The 22,474-nt window shown below is 49.3% G+C and overlaps 6 protein-coding genes and 1 non-coding gene across 7 annotated transcripts; 5 read left to right on the forward strand and 2 right to left on the reverse strand.

Moving 5' to 3' along the window:
- Positions 1-783: 783 nt before the first annotated feature.
- Positions 784-1,845, forward strand: FPRO_00344 (putative AAH1-adenosine deaminase; the record flags this gene model as incomplete). Its single annotated transcript, XM_031225496.1, has 1 exon — positions 784-1,845. The coding sequence occupies one exon, from the start codon at positions 784-786 to the stop codon at positions 1,843-1,845; it is 1,062 nt and encodes a 353-aa protein (XP_031076126.1).
- A 343-nt stretch (positions 1,846-2,188) lies between these two features.
- Positions 2,189-5,733, reverse strand: FPRO_00343 (putative ubiquitin fusion degradation protein 2; the record flags this gene model as incomplete). Its single annotated transcript, XM_031225497.1, has 7 exons — positions 2,189-3,080; positions 3,131-3,496; positions 3,549-3,641; positions 3,689-4,852; positions 4,901-5,309; positions 5,364-5,610; positions 5,668-5,733. 7 exons carry the CDS (start codon positions 5,731-5,733, stop codon positions 2,189-2,191), a joined length of 3,237 nt encoding a protein of 1,078 aa, XP_031076127.1.
- A 1,074-nt stretch (positions 5,734-6,807) lies between these two features.
- FPRO_00342 (uncharacterized protein) lies at positions 6,808-8,397 on the reverse strand (the record flags this gene model as incomplete). The annotated part of the gene is made up of 1 exon (XM_031225498.1): positions 6,808-8,397. The coding sequence occupies one exon, from the start codon at positions 8,395-8,397 to the stop codon at positions 6,808-6,810; it is 1,590 nt and encodes a 529-aa protein (XP_031076128.1).
- A 2,395-nt stretch (positions 8,398-10,792) lies between these two features.
- On the forward strand, positions 10,793-13,692 carry FPRO_00341 (uncharacterized protein; the record flags this gene model as incomplete). Its single annotated transcript, XM_031225499.1, has 4 exons — positions 10,793-11,764; positions 11,812-12,113; positions 12,163-12,478; positions 12,523-13,692. The coding sequence occupies 4 exons, from the start codon at positions 10,793-10,795 to the stop codon at positions 13,690-13,692; spliced, it is 2,760 nt and encodes a 919-aa protein (XP_031076129.1).
- A 1,048-nt stretch (positions 13,693-14,740) lies between these two features.
- FPRO_00340 (uncharacterized protein) lies at positions 14,741-15,923 on the forward strand (the record flags this gene model as incomplete). The annotated part of the gene is made up of 3 exons (XM_031225500.1): positions 14,741-15,498; positions 15,551-15,708; positions 15,760-15,923. 3 exons carry the CDS (start codon positions 14,741-14,743, stop codon positions 15,921-15,923), a joined length of 1,080 nt encoding a protein of 359 aa, XP_031076130.1.
- A 564-nt stretch (positions 15,924-16,487) lies between these two features.
- Positions 16,488-16,573, forward strand: tRNA. The gene is given in 2 exon segments: positions 16,488-16,523; positions 16,538-16,573. It is a non-coding gene; the product is annotated as a tRNA-Ala (tRNA).
- Positions 16,574-17,983: 1,410 nt separating this feature from the next.
- FPRO_00339 (uncharacterized protein) lies at positions 17,984-20,253 on the forward strand (the record flags this gene model as incomplete). The annotated part of the gene is made up of 2 exons (XM_031225501.1): positions 17,984-18,075; positions 18,126-20,253. The coding sequence occupies 2 exons, from the start codon at positions 17,984-17,986 to the stop codon at positions 20,251-20,253; spliced, it is 2,220 nt and encodes a 739-aa protein (XP_031076131.1).
- Positions 20,254-22,474: the final 2,221 nt, after the last annotated feature.

Below are 22,474 nucleotides of genomic sequence, written 5' to 3' on the forward strand. Positions count from 1 at the left end.
ACTCAAGACACTCAAGAGACTGGCATCTGAGGAGGAGATGAGAAGAAGCCTCTCAAGGGCGGAGAAATTTATGCAGTCTCAGGCCGTGGAGTTCTCTGCGTGTGCCATGGCCCAACCCAACAAACGACTAGGTAGGCACAAGACGTTCAGTAGGATGCTAATTGACCACTAGGCCGGGACTAGTACCCGAGGTCAGCACTTGATGCGATGATCAGTGGACATTGAAAAGGAATTTCAATTGACAAAGGCAAGAGACTCCGGCACTCATTTCAGCCCACGGATCCATGTCAACCTATGCAACTATGACAAGTCGCTTACCAAGCTTGCCAAGCAAGATACCTGTCTCAACACATCGAGATCAACCAAGATAATAGCGACCATTTCAGCAACGGAATACTACCTACTCTGCCTACATACACAGAATACTCACACACAGTCAATATATCTATCTATCTATCTATCTGCCTTATGCTTGATACACTTTCCGAGATCACAATGAATGAAACCACAAACAAAGAATGACTTTGACGGGGCCGGGAGCTCCCGCTACTCTACGTGCTTTTATTGGACGAGATGCTAATCAATCTGGGCCTGGGCCTATCGAGTTCCATTGTCAAAACTTGATCAATCGGTGCGAATAATTCGAATTCTCCACAGTCTAATTGCCTCTGTCTTTTTGGTAAAGGCGAAGAGAAAGAAGAAGAAATAAGACTGCAGTGGTAATCCCAGGCAAGAACTCAGCGAGACGGAATAAACTTGATCGGCAAAGATCAATCACTCAATATGTGCAAATCTCAGTTCCACAGCTTCCTCAAGGCCCTGCCCAAGGTCGAGCAGCATCTCCATATTGAGGGAACTCTTGAGCCTGAGCTTCTCTTCTCCCTCGCTGAGAAGAACGGGATCAAATTGCCTGAAGACCCTGTCTATGAGTCGGCTGACAAGCTGCGAGAACGCTATGGGAGATTCACATGTCTCGATGATTTCCTGCACTACTACTACCTCGGGATGAGCGTGCTTATCACCGAAAACGACTTTGAGACTCTTGCGTACCAGTATTTCCAGCGCGCGGCGAGCGAAAAGGTTCGACATACTGAGATCTTCTTCGATCCTCAGGCGCACATCGCTCGAGGTGTCAGCTACGACACCGTCGTCGCCGGACTCAGAGCCGCCAAGCGTCGTGCTCAGAAGGATTTGGGCATTACTGTCGAGCTGATTGTCTGTATTCTTCGCCATCTGCCTGTTCCCGAGTCTCATGCTCTTGTCGATACTCTTCTGGACCGCGGCCATTTCAATGATGGTACCCTGACGGGCTTTGGCATGGTCTCGAGCGAGAAGGCGTTCCCTCCTGAACTCTTCACCGAGGTCTATGCCCGTGTTGCAAAGACTGGTACTTATCTCACCACTCACGCCGGCGAGGAAGCACCCCCTTCTTTCATCACTGCATCACTCGAGCACCTGAAGGTTTCGCGCATCGACCACGGTCTCGCAGCCGCTCAGGACCCCGAACTCCTCAAGAGACTGGCTGCCAACCGTACCCTCTTGACTTTCTGCCCTTGGTCAAACGTAGCTCTCTGCAACCTGCCTGAGCTCGCGGATGCCCCTGTGCGTAAGTTCCTCGATGCTGGCGTCCTCTTCAGTGTCAACAGCGACGATCCTGCTTACTTTGGCGCCTACGTCCAGGAAGTCTACTGCCGCGTCCAAGATACCTTCAGCCTCTCCGTCAAGGACTGGGCATGGATCGTCCGCGGTGCCGTCGAGGAAAGCTGGTGCTCTGATGAGCGCAAGCAGGAGATTCTCAAAGAGCTGGAGCAAGTGTTGGAGGAGTACAAGGATTTGAGGGCCTGAGTTGTGATTCAAAAGTGAAGTAGGCGTTGGGGATAGGGGAAGGGATACGGCGGAAATACCCTGATGTGTAGGTAGATAGGACGGTTAACTGGAAATGCAACTCGCTATATTTCTGCGAACAAGATATTTATCATCTAGAAATGCGCTGCAGTTCCTGAACCGCCGCTTGTCATCATACCTGATCTGTCATATCATGTAGACTGTCCCTTCTAAGCAGGCCATTCTCCATGCTCACACGATGAGCGAAGTGACGTACACATGCACCATCCCCAATCTTCGACAGACAATAGAACATATATAATCAGATAATTCGCCGTTTTCAAAACCATTCTCTCGCATGATTTTAACCCTCTGTGGTATCCATGGCATCACTCTTCAACTTGTCCTTGGCAGCTTGCACCCGCTCCTCACGCCACTGCTCAATCCTCTCCTTTAGTTCCGTCTGTGGAATTGCATCATCGATAGTCATGGCCTGTCTCGTGAAAGGATCCTTAGGATCGCTTAGCAAATGCTGGACAATGGTTGATCGATCAACGATATGCTTGCTGGGTAGCAAGACAGGATCCTTCATGAGATCACCCATGATGGGGTCCTCAAACTCGGCAGGGATGTCACCCAGGTCGAGTTCCGCTTGGTCGAGGAGCGTCTTGGCATCGACAAATTTTACCCTGAGCTTGTCCCATCGAGCGACATCTGCGGGATCCTTCTGGTGCTTGGAGATGAGGATGCGTGAAACACGCTCCAGCACTTCGGGCTTGTAGGAACGACCATCTGCAGCAACGGCGTCAATGAAGACTGGCGAGTTGCCGAGATTGAGATAGATGTCGACAATGTCTGAGATGATCTGGATAGGGCGGAAGTGGTACTTGTCTCTGTTAGAAACACTGAGCTCCGCAGCCGCCTTCTTTCCTGCTAACGTCTCCAGGTTGTAGTTGAGCATGCTTGCCAGACGAGACACAATCTCGGGCATGGTAAACGCTTCACTCATAGCCTCTGTGAAAAGCTTCATCATCTCAAGCGTCTCGTTGGCCAACTGCATGAAAGACGTGGCCTGGTTAGCCAGTTGTTGCATCTCCTCCTCCTTCTTCTGGCGATCCTCTTGTGGTATTGACGGATCTTCGAGTTCCTTCTCAATAGCACGAATCTTGGGAAACTTAGTTAAAGCTTCATCCAAGACATATGTAGCATCGTTCAGCAACATATTGACAAACTGAACAAAGAACTGCTTGTTAACTCTGTGGCGGTGTTAGTACCGTCTCAAACGATGGCTTTGGGGGTTACTGACCGACTCTCCCGTGTCAATTGTCGCTTGTAGTGGTCGTTGACCCACACACATTTAATCACTTGGAAGATCTCGTATCGAATGTTGAACTTGTCATAAAATGCAGAATCCGCGCCCGTTGACTCGCACTCGATGTAAAACTTCATCAATCCCTTAAGAAGGTGATCGTTGGCGAACTGGCTGCCAACAAGCTGGTCACCTAGAACACCTCGCTTTAGATGCATCAATGGCCAAGTCGCTGAGAAGAGCAGTGAAACCAATGATGACTTCAGGTAGGGGTTCTTGATGTACTCAGTTGAGCGGAGGAATGTCACGCAGAGCGCAATCATTTCATCGCCAACAGCGCTGGGAAGAATTTTAGGTAGCCACCTGTTAACTTGTTAGTTGGGGCCTGCATCGAATGCCAGTATGGTAGACGAACCTAAATATGAACTTGAAATTGTCCACGATATTCTGAAGCGTATACTCTGGTAGACATGAGAATACATCTGACTTCTCCGCAGGAAGGGGGAGTCTACAGTTGTCAGTATCATCATCCATATTGCGCGCCAGAACACATACTGTATCTCCTTCGACTCTTGACCAGGCTTGTACTCTGATCGAGTCACCAAACGAAGCAACCACACAGCTACAATGCGCATGAAACGCAATGAAGTGCTCTGCATCCGTTCATCAAGCAGGACACCTTCGATGGAAAGCTTGACAGCAATGCTCTTCTCGAGAGCGTCGACATGTCTCTGAACAGCCTTGTCATACTGTTGAAGTTGGACAGGATTGTTCACAAACTTGATACGATCTGCCTCCATGATCTTGACTCGCTTCTCCAGATACTTTATGTCCCTGTCCAAATTCTTCAGTTGGGAGTTGCAGGCTTCACTTCCATAGTGATGCGCTGCCAGGGTCAAGAAGAAAGCCTCCGAGATGAAGTTGGTTTCGCCTGTTATCTTGTTCGCATAGAACGATTTCGCATATGCATCGTCTGCGTTCAGCTTTGTCTCATCGCTGATATCTATCCGTGGTTGCTTCCGGAAGTAGTTGTCATCAATCTTGTTTACTTTGCTGAAATCCATATCCATGAAGGGTTCGCAAAATCGGTCAAGAATCGTGGTCACGTTAATCATAAATCCGTTAGAAGCAACCTCTCTAGGGTCAACTTGTAGTGCTCTCCTCTTGTGATTTGAGTTCATGATGTAAGCGAACCAGTCCAGAGTTCGAGATCTGGTCTCCTGGCCTGCACGGATAAAGGCGTTTGTGATCGCGAAAAGATCATCTTGGTGTGTCCTCAGCACCATTCGCAAAGCGTCTTGTGAGTTTGCGATTCTACCCTTGTCAAGACCACGAGCCCCAGGGAAATAGCTCTTGATGACTTCATTCTGGAGTGGTGAGATGCGGAAGAACGGGCCCAGAAGGGTGTGCTTTTCGATTCCAGCAGCTGACTGAGCCATGATGAAGATCGGGTGTTTGGCAAGGTTCACGATTAGAGGAGGGAATCTGGTGTACGTTAACATGGCCTGGATATACGGCTTGTAATCCTGGTCCATGGAAATTGTACCCAGCTTGTTGCTGATCTGAATCATGGCATCGTTGAATAGAGCAGGGAAAGCCTCGTCATCGTCGAATCGCTTGATAGCTTCCTGTATGAAGTTGAAGCAAAGGCCGTTCTCGTCCTGCACGCCCTTCAACAGGTATGGCATGAGTGTATCATGCTTAGGGTTCGGTGATCGGCTACATGAGGCGTCAGGATTGTATCTCCGACGCGGTGAAATTGCTTACCCATAGAGATCCGGCATGGTCAGGGCAAACAAGCAGCCGCTCATACACAAACGCTTAGCCTCTTCGTGCACCTCGAACTTGGGTCCCTCCGTTCCCTTGAACTGGAGCGACGCTTTCACAGCACGCTTCCAGCATGGCAAGAAGTAGTTCATAAGAGGCTTATCATGGGGATAGCTGCTGGCGGCCTCCATAAGAGCTTGATCTAGCGTGTTGACGGACAGCTTCAGAGGCTCTCCGGACTCGTTCAGTTCTTCATTCAGGTTTGGGAGGAACGTCAGCCGTTGACCACTGCTGTTGACCATGTTGTGCGGGTCGACAGTGATGCGGAAGATCTGTGACAATGTTCGGTCGGCATAGGATTCGACGGGCTCGGGTTGAGTGGTGGATGGCTTGGGGGAGGGTCGATCCGCTGGAGCGACGTCAATCTCAGATGCCAGTCTTTTACGATTCACAGAGGAAGTACCTGTTGAACTCGATGGCTCCGCCTTCACCCCTAGCTTGTCGAAGGGGTTCGGGCTGGAAGAAGCCGGCGGAGCGGCGGGGGTGACGTTGATCTTGGGCCGTGATTCAACGGATGCAGGCTGCGGCTGCGGCTTCGGCGTTGACGTGCGCGAGGGGTTCGACGATTCGGAATCGGGAGCCTTGTTCTCGTCTGACTTGGCAGACACAGGCGTTGATGTACCTAGCTTGGCCAGACGTCTCGCGCGGATCTGGAGGTCCTAGCTTAGCATAAAGTCCCCATCATGAGCTCTGTTGGCGCAACTTGCCTGTTCCATCTTCTCCTTGTCTGGGGCATCGCCTCCAGCCCATGAGGGTTGCTCGTTGGGGTCCATGATGGCGATAACGAGTCGAAGTGCGGATGAGAAAGGAGGAGGGAGTGAAAAAAGACGAGAATTATGTTGAAAGAAAGAGGTTCAGATGAGATGGCGAGGCTGAGAGGGAGATGGGCGAGATCTATGAGGTGTGGACCCAAGCCTCACAAAGACGTAGTACAGTTGATAATGATGAGCTTGGGGACCTGAGGGTGGGGGAATTCCAGGCAGAGCTGGGCCTAGGAACTCTTGAGGTTCGAGGTGGGGCGGTGAGGCTTTAGTGGCTGCTTCTGAGCTGTGGCGCTGAAACTTTGGTTGCCTACTCGTGTAGAAGGACCTGGAAGAAACAGTCACTGAGGTATTGGTAATAGTGTTAATGATAAGATGTTAGATATTAGTTGAACAAAAAACCTACCACTAAAGCCGTAAGATTTATGTTGGCCTGCCAAATCATGTCCCAAACTCCGCAGTACTCTTCTAAACTCCGCAATATAAAGTGGCTCACGGTTTCCGAGGACTGCTGGTCATGTCTAAGCTGAGGTGATACAGAGTCGAGGATGCAGCATATGTATTTCCTGTATCATGATTAAGATCTAGAACTTGCATATGATACTTTAAAAAGGAGTTTCTCAAAACCAATCAATTATGATGTGTTCTCTCTACCCAGGTCAATCAATAGTATACTTATGGCAGCCTGCGTGAAAATTACATTTTAGTTTGTCAAAGTTTCATCTCTTATGATCAGGCTGGCTCTTCCTTAACTCAAAGTTCAATCTTTTTCATCAATGGCGAAGTATGTGGAAATGAATGAAGTTCTAGACCCCTGACGTCAGGCCTTCAAGATCTTCAAGTGACGCAGCGTCATGTCTGAAATAGGCAATGTGTCACAAGAAGCATCCAAACACAGAAAACACACCTGGAAATCAAACCTGAGTCGTCAGATTAAAATAAGTCTATGATGAAAGACTACCGCCGATGCTCAATGAACCATAACCCTTTTCCGACCAAGCCTACGCGTAAATGCCGGGGTTTTCCATAAACCGTGACGCCAATAAAAGATTAAAAAGTTAGAGTAGAAAAGAAAGCAAACACTGATCACAGACGGGGCAAATCTGTTCCTTCGACACTAGCTGACCGACGACGTTCTGCGAGACGAGGGCCTTCTACCGACCTGTCCCTCTGCAAAGTCGCCGCGGATCCAGAGCTCGCGGCTGCTCTTATGCGGCCTTCTTCGCGGCTTCGGTTCAGGAGCCAGTTAACATGCATTCGAATCATGTTAATATTGTTTCGCAGTTCAGTTACCTCCTCACGGATGGGCATGATTTGGTTGATAGTCCACATACTCTGCCGTGCCTCGAGGTGTGTCAGGTTCTGGTGAACTTCTTCGAAACCAGCGTCGAGGTCTTGAATTGTGCGGTTGTCACCTATTACCGAGTCGCCCACGCCCCGGCGACTGAGAGATGAGTTAAATTCTGTGATGCGTTGATTTGTTTCATCCTGGCGAGTCTGGAGTTGCTGGACTTGTTGGCCGAGGTTGGTGTAGGAATCGATAATTTCTCGTTGTGAGCGAATTATCATGCCTGACGGTGTGTCTGGGTGGAATGCGCAAGCTAGAGTATGAGCATCCATTTGCCCGCGCATCGCACGAGCTGGACAACCAAACTCGCTATAAGGACAGTTGATAACAGCACCTTCGCATTCTAATTCATCGTGGTCCTTGATCTGGCTGCGATATACGAGCTTCCAGCATGTCTCACAGCGAGTTTTGCTGTTCGGACATGACAACAAATGCAGTTCGCGATCAGTGGCCTCGATTGTCACTTTGCAGTGTAAACATTTATCTTCCTTGTGAGGGCAAGTGTCATCTTCGGGTTTGGAGCGTAATCTCTTGTCGCAATCAGCGCCGGGGCAGGTGAAGTCCTTGAACCGGCATTCCGTCGTAGCATGTGTTTCGACTACCTCACGACGAACTTCTGATTTGCAGCCTCGTGCATGGTAAGGACACTTGACTTTGAGACTATTAAGCTGAGTGCGAATGAGCCGTGGTGCGCTGAAGCAGTTAGGCCAGGCGAGAGGCTCTCGGTCAATGGGACAGGCCTTTCCGGAAGGACTAGAATCAATGCTCTGTCGCAAGCATCGGTAGCAGAATGTATGATCGCAGGGAGTTGTAACCGGATCCACCAGCGGATCATGACAGATAGGACATAGTAAATTGGCATCTGGTTCATAGACATATGTCAAAGAATACATATCGAAGATGCAGTTGCCGCCATATCGTTTGGGTATTCCGAGGGAGGATAGATGTGGAGGCAGAAGGGGTCCGGTTCGACGATCCGAGTTAACATTTGGTATCAAAAGACCCGAGTATGAGGGATCAATTCTGGCCCTGATATCTTGTCTAACCTGCTGCGAGACTTGTGCTCCAACGTAAAAAGTATCTGGCGAGGGCGGCCGAACGAGACTAGTGACGAGGTCGGGAGTTGGAGATGTGCGGCGAAGGTTGCGGCGAGCGAAGCGGCGAGCAGCGGCCGGGCTCAAACGAATTCCATCATCGCTCGACTCGGACGCAGACGTCAAAAGAACAGGAACAGCCGCAGTCGGCGTAGGAGCGACAGGAGAAGTAGGAGTCGGCTGTCTCGAGTCTCGGAGGGTTGTAGCCGCTGCGGGAGGAGGAGTTGTGGCCATGATCGGTAAAACGGGGGATTATGGCCGGATCAAAGAACAGTCGAATAGGACCAGATCGGAAAGAAATTGAAGACTTGAGGTCGAGACATGTATTCGTGGATTGTGTGCGTGTTGCGCGACGTCGTGGTGACGCTCATGGGAGGGAGAGTCGATGTTTTGATGAAGAAGGGAAGAAAGGGAGGATCTCGATGTGCACATCAGGACCGTATTAGGCGGAGGTAGAGCCGAGAAGGCCATGCCACGGCCATGATGTGATAAGAGCGCAGGTGTATGTACTAACAATTTTAGCGGGAGAGTTTAGGAGGTAGCATTTTGGCGGGGTTGACAAAAAAGAAGCGGATCAGGAGAGGAGCATGGCCGTAGAAAAAGCAGGGATCTTGTTATGATGCATGCGAGTAGAATGATCAATTGAGGGTCTACAGAAGATCATTGGGGAAGTGATTAGAGTCTATGAGATGGCCATGATGTGCTCTTTCCCTCTGTATTCTTGTTGTTTATTGAAAGTTTCTTTGTTTCTTGTGATAATTGCTTCTCACTATCATCACCCAAATCATCATCAGTTTCAGCTACTCCCGCGGGTCAGGGTCCTTTTCTCGGTTTTTTTGTCGATTACATCATCGGTCTGTCATTTTCGCCTTACTTTTTCCTTTCCCATGCCCATATTGAGCATATCCCCCGCCAACTGCCGACGACGAACCCTTTCTTCACCACATTGGGCTTGGTTGCACCGTTGACAGTGACAGTTTCAGGCAGGGCTCTCCCATTCCAGAATCCACATGGGCGAAGGAACAAGCCAGGACTTTCTAGTCAGCTAGAGCCCAACTCTCACCATACACAGGTTAGTTGTCTTTCAACGGCTTTTCACATTCCATATCCAGCGCCGTACTGTAAGCTACTGCACCGCTAACGTTGCAGTCCCACGTTTTACAACTCTCGATGAGTTCTCTGTGCTCCTGAACTGTGTGCGGTTCCGTAAGAAACCCCGAGATCTCCGGCTCCGCGATGGAGGTTGCACTCTTTAGAGTTTGTTCAAAACATGGAATCGGCAATGGACAATACCGAGAAAAAGAAAAGGGGAAAGCGTTGGGTTGGTTAATTACCAAAGAATGACGATCACTGGGTACCTTGCAGAAATAAGTGAAGCAAAACGGTTGTAGACTGACTCGTGAAGGGTCTCAAATCAAGGCCGTTGTTGAACCAAGTGGAGGCTGTCAAACCTGTCAAAGCAGCATCAGGCATTTATACCGAAACCTAGTTGCGCACTAACTGCGTTGCCTGCATCAAAGTAAATCGAGGTATTGAATCGAAATACTCTTTTTAGAAGGTGATTAGGTACTACAGTATAGTCAGTCTTGAATGTCCCGAGACCAAGAAATTACCAGGTCATGGTGATCCTTCGGCATTATGAATCGCCCCGGGGCTATCCCACCTCCGGATACATTTCAGTCCAGACGTACCATGTTCCGAATCAGCCTCCCTTTCTGCCTTTCATCCTGTTGAGCCTCATCTTTTCTCCCTCGTCTCGTCCAGGCTCCCGCGAGGCATCTTCCCTGCTGACGTGGCAGAGATCAAGTCGTCTTTGATTCGTTTTGTTATCTGCAATACAACGTCAGACGATCCCGCTACAGAAGGTGAACCAACGGCCTCAAAACCGAACAAAGCGGACTAGATCGGCCAATTCTGTCAACGTGAGGCTTATAAAACCAAGTAATTCACTCCTTCGTGCTCTTCTCGGCATGCACCCGTTGCTCTAGTTCTGACTGTTGTATGTTGGAAATGGCCCCCAACTCGCTGCTTTTAGGGTAGGTCGCTTGGCCTGATTGATTCTGACGAACGATTTCAGCTTTTTCCTTCCAAGCGAACCGTCGGTTTCGGCCGACATCTGCAATCGTCAGCGAATAATAGCTTGCATCGCTTCTTTGAACACTGCCACTTACAAAGAGCCTCTCTTTCAACCCGTGATTGTCCATGTCATCAACCTATCAGATCTCAAAGAATCCCATCATCTTTCCACGTCTCCAGTTATTGTCCTTTGTTGCCTAATCAACTGTAACGCTTCCTGCTGCACTTCACCCACCTTTCAACCCATCACTTCTGGCACAGCCTTTTTCGTGATGCATATTGTAACCGACTCGGTGCGGGAAGAGAGCGTAAAGCGGCGGCTTACAGGCCAAGATGCATGCACTGCACTTTCAGTATACTTTGCGCAATCCCGTGTGCAACACGGCGATGCTGCTGTTACCTGGTGATCATCAGCCAAACAGGTCACTGCGTCTCCGACAAAGGCGTCCAATCGATCTTTACAAAGAAGACGCCTTGAGAGGCTATATAGGACCCCAATATTTCCAATGCACTTTAGACATTCCAACTCTTGAAATTAATTCTTCACCTAAACATGAAGCCAACACCTCCTCCTCCTGGCCAGCAGCCGACTCCTGCTAAGCCAAAGCGTAAACCTCTGAACCCTCAAGCTCTTGTTTCCAAGTTCTGGTCAAAGTATCACTCCAAGGCACCAGGCAAGGTCACTTCCATCTTCCCTCAGAGCCTCTATGAGTCACTTCTCACAGACGCCGACTCGTCTAATCCCAAGTCTCGCAATGCAGCACAGAGCTATGAAGATGCTGCCAAAGAATGCCGTGCTCGAGTTAGAGCCATTGTTCGGGAATGTGAACGAACCAATGCCAAATTCAGCGACCCGGACTTTGATATTGAGACCGACTTTTCGTCTTACCAAGATAATTGTCTCAATGGTTTAATGGGGAGAGGGTTCGAGGAGGACAGCAGTGATGACGAACCACTGTCATCCGAGAGGGGACCTAAGATTCAGCGAATGAAGAAATATCGCAACACACGGAACAAGAGCGACGAGCTGGAAGACGATAAGCCTGATGTTAACAAGAATAACCTGCAAAGACGCATGTTTAGCGGCAGAGACTATGGTTCTCGATACTCCAGACCAGGCTCAGTCCATCGCATTCCATGGATCTTCGAAAATCCTCAGTTTACAGTTGGCGGCTTTTCCAGCACAGACATCAAGCAAGGTGCTGGCGGCGACTGCTGGTGGTTAGCGGCTCTCGCAACTATCGCTCATCGCAAAGACTTGATGAGGAAGATTTGTGTCGCAAAAGATGAAGAATGTGGTGTCTACGGCTTTGTCTTCAACCGCGACGGAGAGTGGATCTCAACTGTGGTTGATGATAACCTCTACCTGAAGCACAAGGACTTTGGAGAAGATACTGAAGTCTACGATGCGACGGGTAAGAAAGCTCGACTTTACAAGAAGCAGAAGCAAACCGGTTCCGAGTCTCTGTACTTTGCGAAGTGTGAGGACCCTAATGAGACTTGGCTGCCCTTGCTTGAGAAAGCTGTAAGTTGTCCCTTTGAGATACTCAAGACAAAAACTGACGATTTCAGTTTGCCAAGGTTCATGGTGACTATCATGCTTTGGATGGTGGGTGGTCTGGCACTGCAGTCGAAGATCTCACAGGCGGCGTCAATACCGTAGTCGCTGGTAATAGAGTCCTTCGCAAAGAAAGACTGTGGCGTGAAATGTTGGGATCTGACGGCGAGGATGGAGAATTCGTCTTTGGTCTGTCTGCCGGTGGCCCAGGAGAGGACCATAACAACGGAATTGTGTTACGACATGCATACTCGATTCTCAAGGTGGCCGAAGTCGAAGACGAAGATGGCAACAAAGTGCGCTTGGTCAAGATTCGGTAAATATGACTTGCAGTTTTGCTTTGCTCAGACAACTAACACGTACAGAAACCCCTGGGGGCAGAAATCTGAAGATGGCCATGGCGAGTGGCATGGTCCATGGTCGGATGGATCCAAACAATGGACTCCTCACATGATTCGAAAGCTTCAGCATCAGTTTGGCGACGATGGAATTTTCTGGATGTCTTTCAACGACATGCTAGATAACTTCAAGTGGATGTACAGAACTCGTCTTTTTGATGAGCGATGGACGGTAGCTCAACAATGGACTAGTGTCAGCATCTCTTGGCTTACCGGCTACCTCAAGAAGAAGTTCATCATCGAGGTCAAAGAAGAGGGCATGGTGGTTATTGTGCTCTCACAGGTACGTTGTTCATTGATCAACTCAACGCAGACTGACAGTCGTAGCTCGATGAACGTTACTTCAAAGACTTGAAGGGGCAATACGAATTTGTCCTGCACTTTCTGCTCAAGACGGCTGATGACAAGACATCCATTTGCTCGGTTCGTCCGGTCCATAAGTGGGATCGACGTTCGATCAATTGCGAGGTCGAACTCGAGCCAGGTACATATGAAGTTATCCCAAAAATCACAGCCGAGAGATATTACTGGCTTCCGACTGTCCAAAAGATGGTCAAGATGGGAGCCGACAGTAATCCTCAGAAGCTACGCCAGATCGGTCTGCAGTATGATCTCGCGCATGCCAAGGGCGGAATCGTTGATGAAGATGAGGCCCTCCGCAAGAAGAAAGAACTCGAGAAGAAGAAGAAACTCAAGGGCAAGAAGCAAGAAAAGAAGAAGAAACAGATGGCAGAAGCTATGGCCAGTATGGAGGCGGCGATGGTGCAGATGAGGAATGAGTATAATCGGTCACTCAACGAGAAGGACACTGAAAGGGAGAAGACCAAGAAAGAGAAAGAAAAGGAAAAAGAGGAGCCTGAACCAAAGAAGGAGGATGAGGAAGAGCCCGTCAAGAAAGAGGATGATACTGGAGCAAAATCAGATAAGGCGCCGCCTGGATTTTGGCCAGAAGATTCTTCCAAGAGTGATTTGGAAGCCTTGACTCTTGGTGAAACACCAACCGAGCCAAAGGAGGACCCGTCTTCACTTGATACGAGCCAAGGAACCGAAGACAAGAGAAGAGGATCTGCAGATGCATCCACCAGATATTCATCTGCCGACCACAGAGGCCCTCCAACTTTCGCAAACTCACCAATGTCATCACGAGATCACAGTCCCCAACACAGCAGAAGAACAACCATGCAAAGCATAGACACAAACCCCGTCTTCACGCCTCGCACAGAGCCAACCTCGGAATCGGATCTCGACAGCTCAGACTCATCGTCCGTGTCCTCGTCAGAACCAGACGATAGCTCCTCAAGCTCAGACGACGATATACTACCCACTTCGCTGCTTCAACGACTCAAGAAGAAGAAGAAACAGCCGTGGAATGCCGTGTGCGTGATCGGCCTCCGCGTCTACGCTCAGCACGCGGGCATCAAGGTCCGTCTCGCTGATCAGAGGGGCGATGAGGCCACCGAGCTCGTGCCTCCGAAGGGCAGCCCTGCTAGTTCGTGAGCTAGAAAAAAGGAATATGCCGCTTGATATACCGTTGTTGCCAAGATTGTCTAACGTTGCGAGTCGTGAGACGTGGTGTTTGTTTTGATGACGGATGTTTATATGTGTATTCCACGAATGGGAGAATTTATTCGTTCGAGAGCAACAAATAGGATTCAACAGCACTCTTCTCAGTCATGTTTTTAGCATAGCGGTTTTACTTGTCATATATCATAAGGAATGAATACTTTGACTTCTTTTTTCCTCTCCTCGCTAAGTTTCAGTGTGGATAGCACTATTCCTCGAACTGAGTTATACCCGAGACGCAATTTAACTACAACGCAGCCCGAGTCAGAACATGATCAGTTGATAGAAAACGAAAATGGCTTTGACAATCCAATCAATCAAGTTTATTTACTACATGATCTACAGCCCGTGGTATCTCCATGCGTTCCACATTGACTACTACTTCGGATTTGCCTACCGTCAAACAAAAGAAAACGTGCGGCCCATTGTTTCTCAGCGAAACTGAGCGTACAAATGAGCCCCGAACTAGCATAAAAAGCGTCCACCAAATCTTAGTGCTAAAATGACTCGTTCTTTTTGTCAGCTCCAAACTTCAGACGCCGTTTCAACCGCACGGCCCAAACCGCTGTTTCATCTGTCGTCGTCCCGTTTCACCATCCAGGCTCACCCCTACCAAGTTACCCTTGAGATTTACATGACCGATCTACGAGATGGTACGCGGCCAGGGTTGGTGAGTAATGGCTTGACAGAAGAATGATCTGAGGGAAGGCTCACCGTCGTGAGAGATTGATAACACTCGGAAGCCTTTCCAACTCGGGAAGACCTTGCGGATGAGGTACGAGGTTTGGATGAATCTATCACGATGCAGGGTTGTTCAAGAAGAGGTTCGAGCGTTGGAGTTGAGAACATATAAGCAGGATAGAAGTCGTCGATAGAGTCGAAATCAGATCAACTCAGCTCAGCAACTTTGCATTCATTCGCTTTTTCCTTTTCATTCGCTTCTAAACAACTCCTTTCTTTTAAAAACTTGACCTCATTCATCATGTTCTCCAAGTCTGTTCTCATCGCCCTGGTGCCCTTTGCAGTGGCTGGTCCCATTGCTCCTCGACAGGGTCTTGGTTCTGGCCTCGGTTCTGGCCTTGGCTCTGGTATTCCCAGCTTTGGACTTCCCAGCTCTGGCGGCGACTCTACTGGTGGGCTCCCCAGCATTCCCAGCATCCCAAGCCTAGGCTCTGGAGGTTCAACTGGAGGACTTCCCAGTATTCCAGGCCTAGGCTCTGGTGGTTCATCTGGAGGTATTCCTAGCATTCCAGGTCTGCCCAGCTCTGGAGGCTCAACCGGTGGTCTTCCCAGTCTCCCTATCGGAGGTGGTGGCTCAAGCTTCCTCCCAGGAGGCTCTACTGGTGGAGACACCACAGGAGACACTTCTGGAGATACCTCCGGCAGCGCTTCAACCAGCGCTCCCGCTTCTCAACCCACGGGCTCTAGCGAGATTCCCCGTGCTGAGGGTGGTTCATCCACCTCTCCCTTCGGCAGCTTCCTTGGATCTGCCGGTGGCAGCAGCGGCGGCTTCGGTGGTTCCACTCAGAACGGCCTCAGCGGCGACTGCAAGGACGTAACGGTTATCTTTGCCCGCGGTACCACTGAGATGGGCAACGTCGGCACTGCCGCCGGACCTCCTTTCTTCCAGGCTCTTGCTCAGCAGCTCGGAAGCGATAAGCTCGCTGTCCAGGGTGTTGAGTATGCCGCCAGTGTCGGTGGCATTATGCAAATGGGAGACCAGGCTGGTTCCCAGAAGATGTAAGTCAACGCTTCTTGAGCTCGTGAAGTCGCTTGTAACTAACATATACAGGGCGAGTCTTGTTAAGGAGGCTTATCAGAAGTGCCCCAAGACCAAGGTCGTCATGTCTGGATACTCACAGGGTGCTATGCTGGTTCACAACGCAGCCAAGTCTCTCCCCGCCGATACCACCAGCAAGATTGCTGCTGTTGTCAACTTTGGTGATCCTTGTAAGTCACTTTCAGCGTCCAACAAAACCTCAGAAACTAACAGCTCTATAGTCCAGCGACAGGCTATCCAGGGTGTTCCCTCTGACCGCGTCAAGATTATCTGCCATGCTGGGGACGGTGTCTGTGCTGGTACTGCTGCTATTACCCCTGACCACTTGACATACAGCCAGGATGCCAACACTGCTGCTCAGTTTGTTGTTAGCAAGGTCAAATAAATGACACGCTGACGGACCCAAAATCAGGAGATGAGGGGAATGACATAATGGAAATATGGCTGGAGCAGAGCTTCGGGCGTGGATAGGTTTAAAATTCTCCTGTATCTTTTAAAGTTGCTTTAGTATGAGTACAACTGATTATTTCTCTTGTGAGACCTTGTACTGCCAAAACATGATACGGTAATACCAACCTTCGAAATACCTAAAGCTGCGATGACAATCGTGAGACTTTGTCAGGAAACAACTAAAGACATCAAGTCGATAAAGGTTTTGAGAGCAGAGAACGTCCAAATCAATAACATGCTTGCCTGTGTTTATAGGGTGGGTTGAAAGTCTCGAGGAGGTATACACTCACTCTCTTGCCTAACATCAACACCAGCTGGACAGAGACAGAAGCGATCGTGGTCCAAGGCCAATAAATTAGGGATACATATTGTAAAGCTTAAGAGGGTCTGGAGTATGAACCTTGGTTTTATTGTGGTTCTGGGAAGTTGAGTTTATGTTCGAGCGGACTCTCAGATTTGCGATATATATCAGAACAATGGGACGGCTTTCAGTAAAACCGGGGATATGGTGTAGGGGAATCACGTTCGCTTTGCATTGTTTCGAATGCTTGCGAAAGGTCGGGGGTTCAAATCCCTCTGTCTCCAATCTTTTGCCAGATTGCGGTGTTTTTTGCCCCAGGCGTCCTAATGGCTCTACTTTTAGTCACGTTACCTCCATAGACGTCTCTTGGTTAGCCAAATACATAGCCATCCCAGTTGGTCTTGTTCTCTTGCACTGTGACTTCAGTAAGGTTCCAGTTTGGAGACCATCTCAAATGTGGATATGAATAACGGCTGGAAGAAGCGGCAGCTGCTTAACAGAACGTGGGGGCTATTTAGAGGAGCAATAAGGCAAACTGAACAAGACCAATGCATCTAATAAGCCATTCTATTCTGGAACCAATACGTGCAACAAGTCTTGGCTCGTCTCTTCTTAAAGTTCGAGAACGTCACTGCCAAACCTCGTCCCTACATCCATATACCGTCCATAAGCGCCTGTAACCATCAAACCAGTCAAAGCATCAATAATCCTTCTTTGTCAATGACAAGTCAGCCATGCCGTGTTGCTGCATGTGATTGACAAGCCAGGGGGTGCTGCATTTGGAGAAGCAGACACGTGCCGCCCCAAGCCATGAATGAATGAATCATGTGTCCCGCATGAACAAAGCTCACATTCCATTTCGTTTCCGGACGATTACCTATTAGCTTTTGCTTTCAGCTGATGTGCCATGCATAGTTGGAGTTTACGACGGGAGAGGCTTGAGACCTCGTGAGCAAGGAAAAAAAGACTTGGCATTTGTATGATAGTTTCTTGTGTCTCATAATACGTAAGTTGTAGATTGTTGTATCGATTTCTAGAATGTCATGTTCTTAATATTCCCCATGTCAGCGACGTCATACTCAATGCGGCCCCCACAGATGAACCATGGATTGAAAAGTCCCCCGCGTTTATCCCCGGAGTTTGGAGACGACACTTTCACATGTAAATAAAATATAGTGAGTGCTACGCTACCAAAACATGTCACGAGTCACGAGTCGTCATCTCACTTCGGCCTTTGGACCGAATTGAGCTTGGAATGATCCATTGTTTGCTCGAGAATTGGCCTTTGCCTCTGTTGTTCATGTATCTATCCAATGGCTTTTGACTTTTGCTCTCTCTTATCCTCTTCTCCTCTTCTCATTGATGATATTCTTGTGGACGTGAAACACCCCAAACACTCGGTATCATACTACAGACCGTTGCACTTATCGACTTATAACGGCCAACTCACGATAAGGCTCTCGTAACCCTGTCCTGTCCTAGTCCCACCACCGAGGATATCGAGTCGTGTGTGTTACAGGGCCTTTTTTTCTTTCATGTGAACGACCATCAATTTATCCGAGAGACCCTACGACACGACACGACACGACACCATGTGTCCGCGCTCTAATTGATTTCCTTTGTTTCTTTGCTGATCTTGCATACTTCGTCGGCATTACCAAATAAAACACATACCCAGACTTGGTCTACTCAGCATGATAGACCACGTCTTAGGACGGCCTTCAGTCAAGTCTCGACGGCTCCAGGTCCTCGCAGTCTTGACTTTTTGGTCTGCCTATTTAGTAAAGTAAACATTCCACCTATGAATATGCGCCCGGAATACTAACACACTTACAGAGGCCACAAACATGGCCCTCCCGGCGCTCAGTTGCTCTCGAGACTATTCTCTAAGCGCCTGACAGCATGGCAAACCGTCGTGATAACGATGATCTACTTGTACGCCGCCCGAAACTTCAGCACCCTAGTCGGACTCGCGAGCCCAGAGCCCTTGGCCAATATGTACGACGCAACATACTACCGAGCTACATGGGTCCTGACTGCGCTGGACGCTGGCTTCTGGACGGCCATGAAGATCAAGACGAAATGGTTGCGCGATATGGCGAGCATTGTCTTCTCGCTCTTCTACCTCGTGGCTGCTGAGAAGGCAGACGAAAAGGTCCGAAAGGTCCGGGGTATGATTACTGTTGAACATCTGCGAGTGTCCTGGAATAAGGGCACCTCGCCGTATTTGAGTTTCTTTCAAGGACTCATGCGACCTCGTTTCATGCGATGGCCTCCAAGACAGATTCGAATTCCACGGCCTGCCGATAGCGACTACAAAGAGCCTGTACTTGCGTGGCTGTACTACGATGGCCCTTTGTCAGATCTTCACCGTCACGATAGACTGATTCTCGATATCCCGGGTGGTGGCTTCGTTGCCATGGATCCTCGCTGTAACGATGACAAGCTGTTCTCATGGGCTGCCAAGTCAGCGTTGCCAATTCTAAGTCTCGACTACAAGAAGGCACCTGAGTTCCCGTATCCATATGCACTGAATGAGTGCTTCGATGTTTACAGAACTATTGTAAACACCAAAGGTCGATGCATAGGTCTGCCAGGCACCGAAGTCCCTCGAATCATCGTCACTGGTGATAGTGCTGGAGGAAACCTGGCGGTTGCTTCAACATTGATGATAATGGAGACGAGACATTCCGCGTTCCGCAGACCAGGCCAAACAGAACTACCAGCTCCTGATGGACTTGTGTGCTTTTATCCAGCTTTGGATATGAACATCGGCAACTGGATGACAGATGAGCAGATGTCTTTGATCAAAGACCGAAAGGCGAGGAAAACGAACAGAAGAATTATGCGACGCAAGAGCATGCAGTACAATGAGCTCGTGGGAACTCCCCATCACTCTGACGACGAAGAAGATGGATCACCGCCACCGCATACCAAGCTGAGCGCTTTGACAACGAAAGAGGCCTTGATTGCGGCTTCTCAAGGACCTAGAAGTCCACACCCTGAGTTCTCTCATGTTGGTCCCCGATCATTGAGCTTCCCGAAAGATGTCTCTGAGACCGACGAGAAAAAGCCATCTCATCATCCTGAGCCGATGAAGACGCGACTAGCCACTTCATCGATGATCTCTTACTTCAACGACCGAGTCCTCACGCCTGAAATGATGAGAGCCATGATTATCTTGTACATCGGCGCTCATAACCGACCTGATTTTAGCCAGGACTATCTTCTCAGTCCCGTGCTGGCCCCAGAAGCGCTGCTCGTCGACTTTCCCAAGACATACTTTATGACTGGAGAGCGAGATCCTCTGGTCGATGATACGGTCATCTTTGCAGGACGACTTCGCCGTGCCAAAGAGGCTGCATTTGTTCAGGAACAGTCGGAGAGACACCAGAACGCCGAGTTCAATGATAGAGACGCAGCTGAGGTGATGCTGATTCCTGGAACGTCCCATGGCTTCATGCAGTTCCCAACTGTGTATCCTCCTGCTTGGCGACACTTTGAGAGATGTATCGATTGGTTCGATCAACTCTTCGACCACGCAGAAGTCATGCGCGTTCGTAAAGACAGACAAGCCCGAGCCGCCAGGTCCCAGACCAACGGCTTCGGAATCAACGGCGACGGTCGTCACCACATGCGCACTGAATCCAGCGAAGAAGACCGACCCCTCGAGATCAGCATGACAAAGATGAACCAGCGACGCAGCTCCAACCAGACAACACCCCAGCAGAGCCCCGACCTCAACGGCGGCAGTGAAAGCGGCGACACGACGCCACGAGCGCACACCAACGGAACGTCTTTATCAAACGGCGATAAGAACGCCAAGAGACGCAAGAGTGTGGGTCTGAGCAAGAGCAAGAATAGAAACAAGAGCCTTGTCAAGCTCAAGAGTTCTGATGATCTGCTGGGGAGACGTATGCAGGGACTTGCGAGCGGGTTGACGGGGATGGGCGATGACGACTAGAGTATCCGTACGTACATACATACATACAGCTCGGAAGGGACGGGATCTTGCATTGAGATGGATAGTGCATGGTGATGTGGGTTTCGTCGCATAAAGCGAGATGAGTTGCATCGCGAGGTTGCATTTTGCGTTGGTTTGTAAGTTGGAGTACACAATGAGGGTACATATGTTTTCTGTAGTTGATTCTTACGAAGATATGACTGTTTGTAGATACACATAGGACACCCTTATTAGAATGTTTTGTACAACTTGCGGCCTGGAGTGAGGTGTCATGAGGATCAACAAGACTGGGACTGCCTGGTCAACCAAGCTGCAATGCATCGAATTTCTAGAAGACCGCCCAAAGTCACTGACCATCGTCTCGAAATAGTAAGACGGGACAAAACGGATCGGTCAAGCCTGGATCGCGGATATTGAATCCCGGCGGACCGTCGCGCTGTGGGCCTGGTTAACGCAAGTTACTCCTGAGGCGCTGTGGCTGGAAGCATTGCCTTCAAGATGTTGGTTGACGTTAATAATGAAGAGTATGCAGTGTCATCGCTTATTCACTACTGCTGAACTGCGTAAAGGTGCTCTAATCGCTGACAAAGTGGCCAATATAGCCTGAAATGCCTTCAAAATGATTTCAGAACGACACAACATTAACGCCTCAGCCTGCGACGCCCACCGACAAAAGTGAAGCCATTCGAAGCATTGTCTGCGTCTAGAAGAAACAGGGCTCAAAAGGGGGCGGACGGACCGTGTCTGCGTCAGTGCTCTCAGTCTCGGTGAGCACAACACGCAACATATGATAGACCCCACGAAATTGGGCGGGAGTTGGGCCGATTGGATTATGAGCAAGGATTCAGCTTTCAATCCGGGGATGTTGGGCTTTGAGGAATAAGAAAGAACACGCCACTTGGACGACAGAAGTCAGGTTACTTGGGGTGAGAAAGCAGCTCACGGAGAAACCGTACAGGGACCCCTTTTTGGGGGATTATTCTTCACGGATAGAGAGGCATAAATGATACGTGTGTTTTGAGGAGAGTTTTGTCGATCGTTTAGAGCTCGTAATGCTTACCAGTAGACGTGTAGTTTTCTACGGGTCTAGATGGCCTCATATGAAACGATACATAGTGGATAATGCTGTAACAAAGACTAGACATGGTGAGCAGAGGGGAGCGAGCCCAGCCTTCTTGGCTGATCTCTCGGCATAATAGCCTAGAGTACTCGCTAATCAAGTACCTATAAGTGCCCGTTTCAACCTCAAGTCTCAGCCTCTGGTAAAAGAGAGTGAAGCAATTCTTTTCTTTACGGAACTCGGCCGTGAATGTGGGTCTGGAGGCCCGTCTCACCGGCCGGTAACCTCCGTGATTGGACCGCGCTTGTTGGCCGGGCTGCCGTCGCGACATTTCCCATTCTATTCAGCCCTGTAAATATCAAGGAAGTAGTAAACAGGAAGATTTTGACCATAAGGGTCATGGCGATGATGGAAAGAGGAAGGTAGAAAGATAGAAAGGATATTGCTAGTAACCCAAGTTCTCGAATTTACCCGGTAAAATTGTGCCTTTCTATCGCTGAGAACAATATTGATGCCCGAGCAGGGGGCTTACATGGTAATGCTGCAAGTCATTACAGAGCCCTTGTCCTCTACGAATTTCGATAATCTTCACGGAATGACTGGAATCGAGTTCTTGTGGCCAAAATATGGGGGCAAACAACATGAGGCGCAAGATATGTGTGCCCATAATCAAGATCAAGAGACGATGGAGTGAGTTTGGGGGTTCAACGCCCGCAATACTATCCAACATCCATATCGAGGTGAGAACAGCAATAATTAGAGCACATCGTAAAACAAGGCACACCGACTTTACCTGGGGAAATACCATGCTACGTTAACTCACCTACATCGTCCCAGAAAAGGGCCAGCAAATAGGATCAAGTTCCCCCCAGAACCTGCACCCCAAAGAACTAGGATATCTGTCCGTCCGATCTGCTTCAGAAGAAAAAACACCGCAACCCCTTTCCCACGGAGACTGACCGTCTGTGTTTTGCAAAAAAGGGAACATCATCAGATGCTTCAACCCTGGCCCGGAGACCAGAACCCGAAAACCGCGTGTTATTTCTCTCGGCTTCACGTCACCGAATCGACACTGACCGAGTTACCCAATGTGGTAACAGGGGGCCTGCTGCTGCAAGGTGAGCTGACCTTGACTTGTTTGCGTTACGCCTGAGACAGAAA

Source organism: Fusarium proliferatum (assembly GCF_900067095.1).
Source record: "Fusarium proliferatum ET1 genome assembly, contig: FPRO_scaffold001, whole genome shotgun sequence".
Taxonomy (NCBI): domain Eukaryota; kingdom Fungi; phylum Ascomycota; class Sordariomycetes; order Hypocreales; family Nectriaceae; genus Fusarium; species Fusarium proliferatum.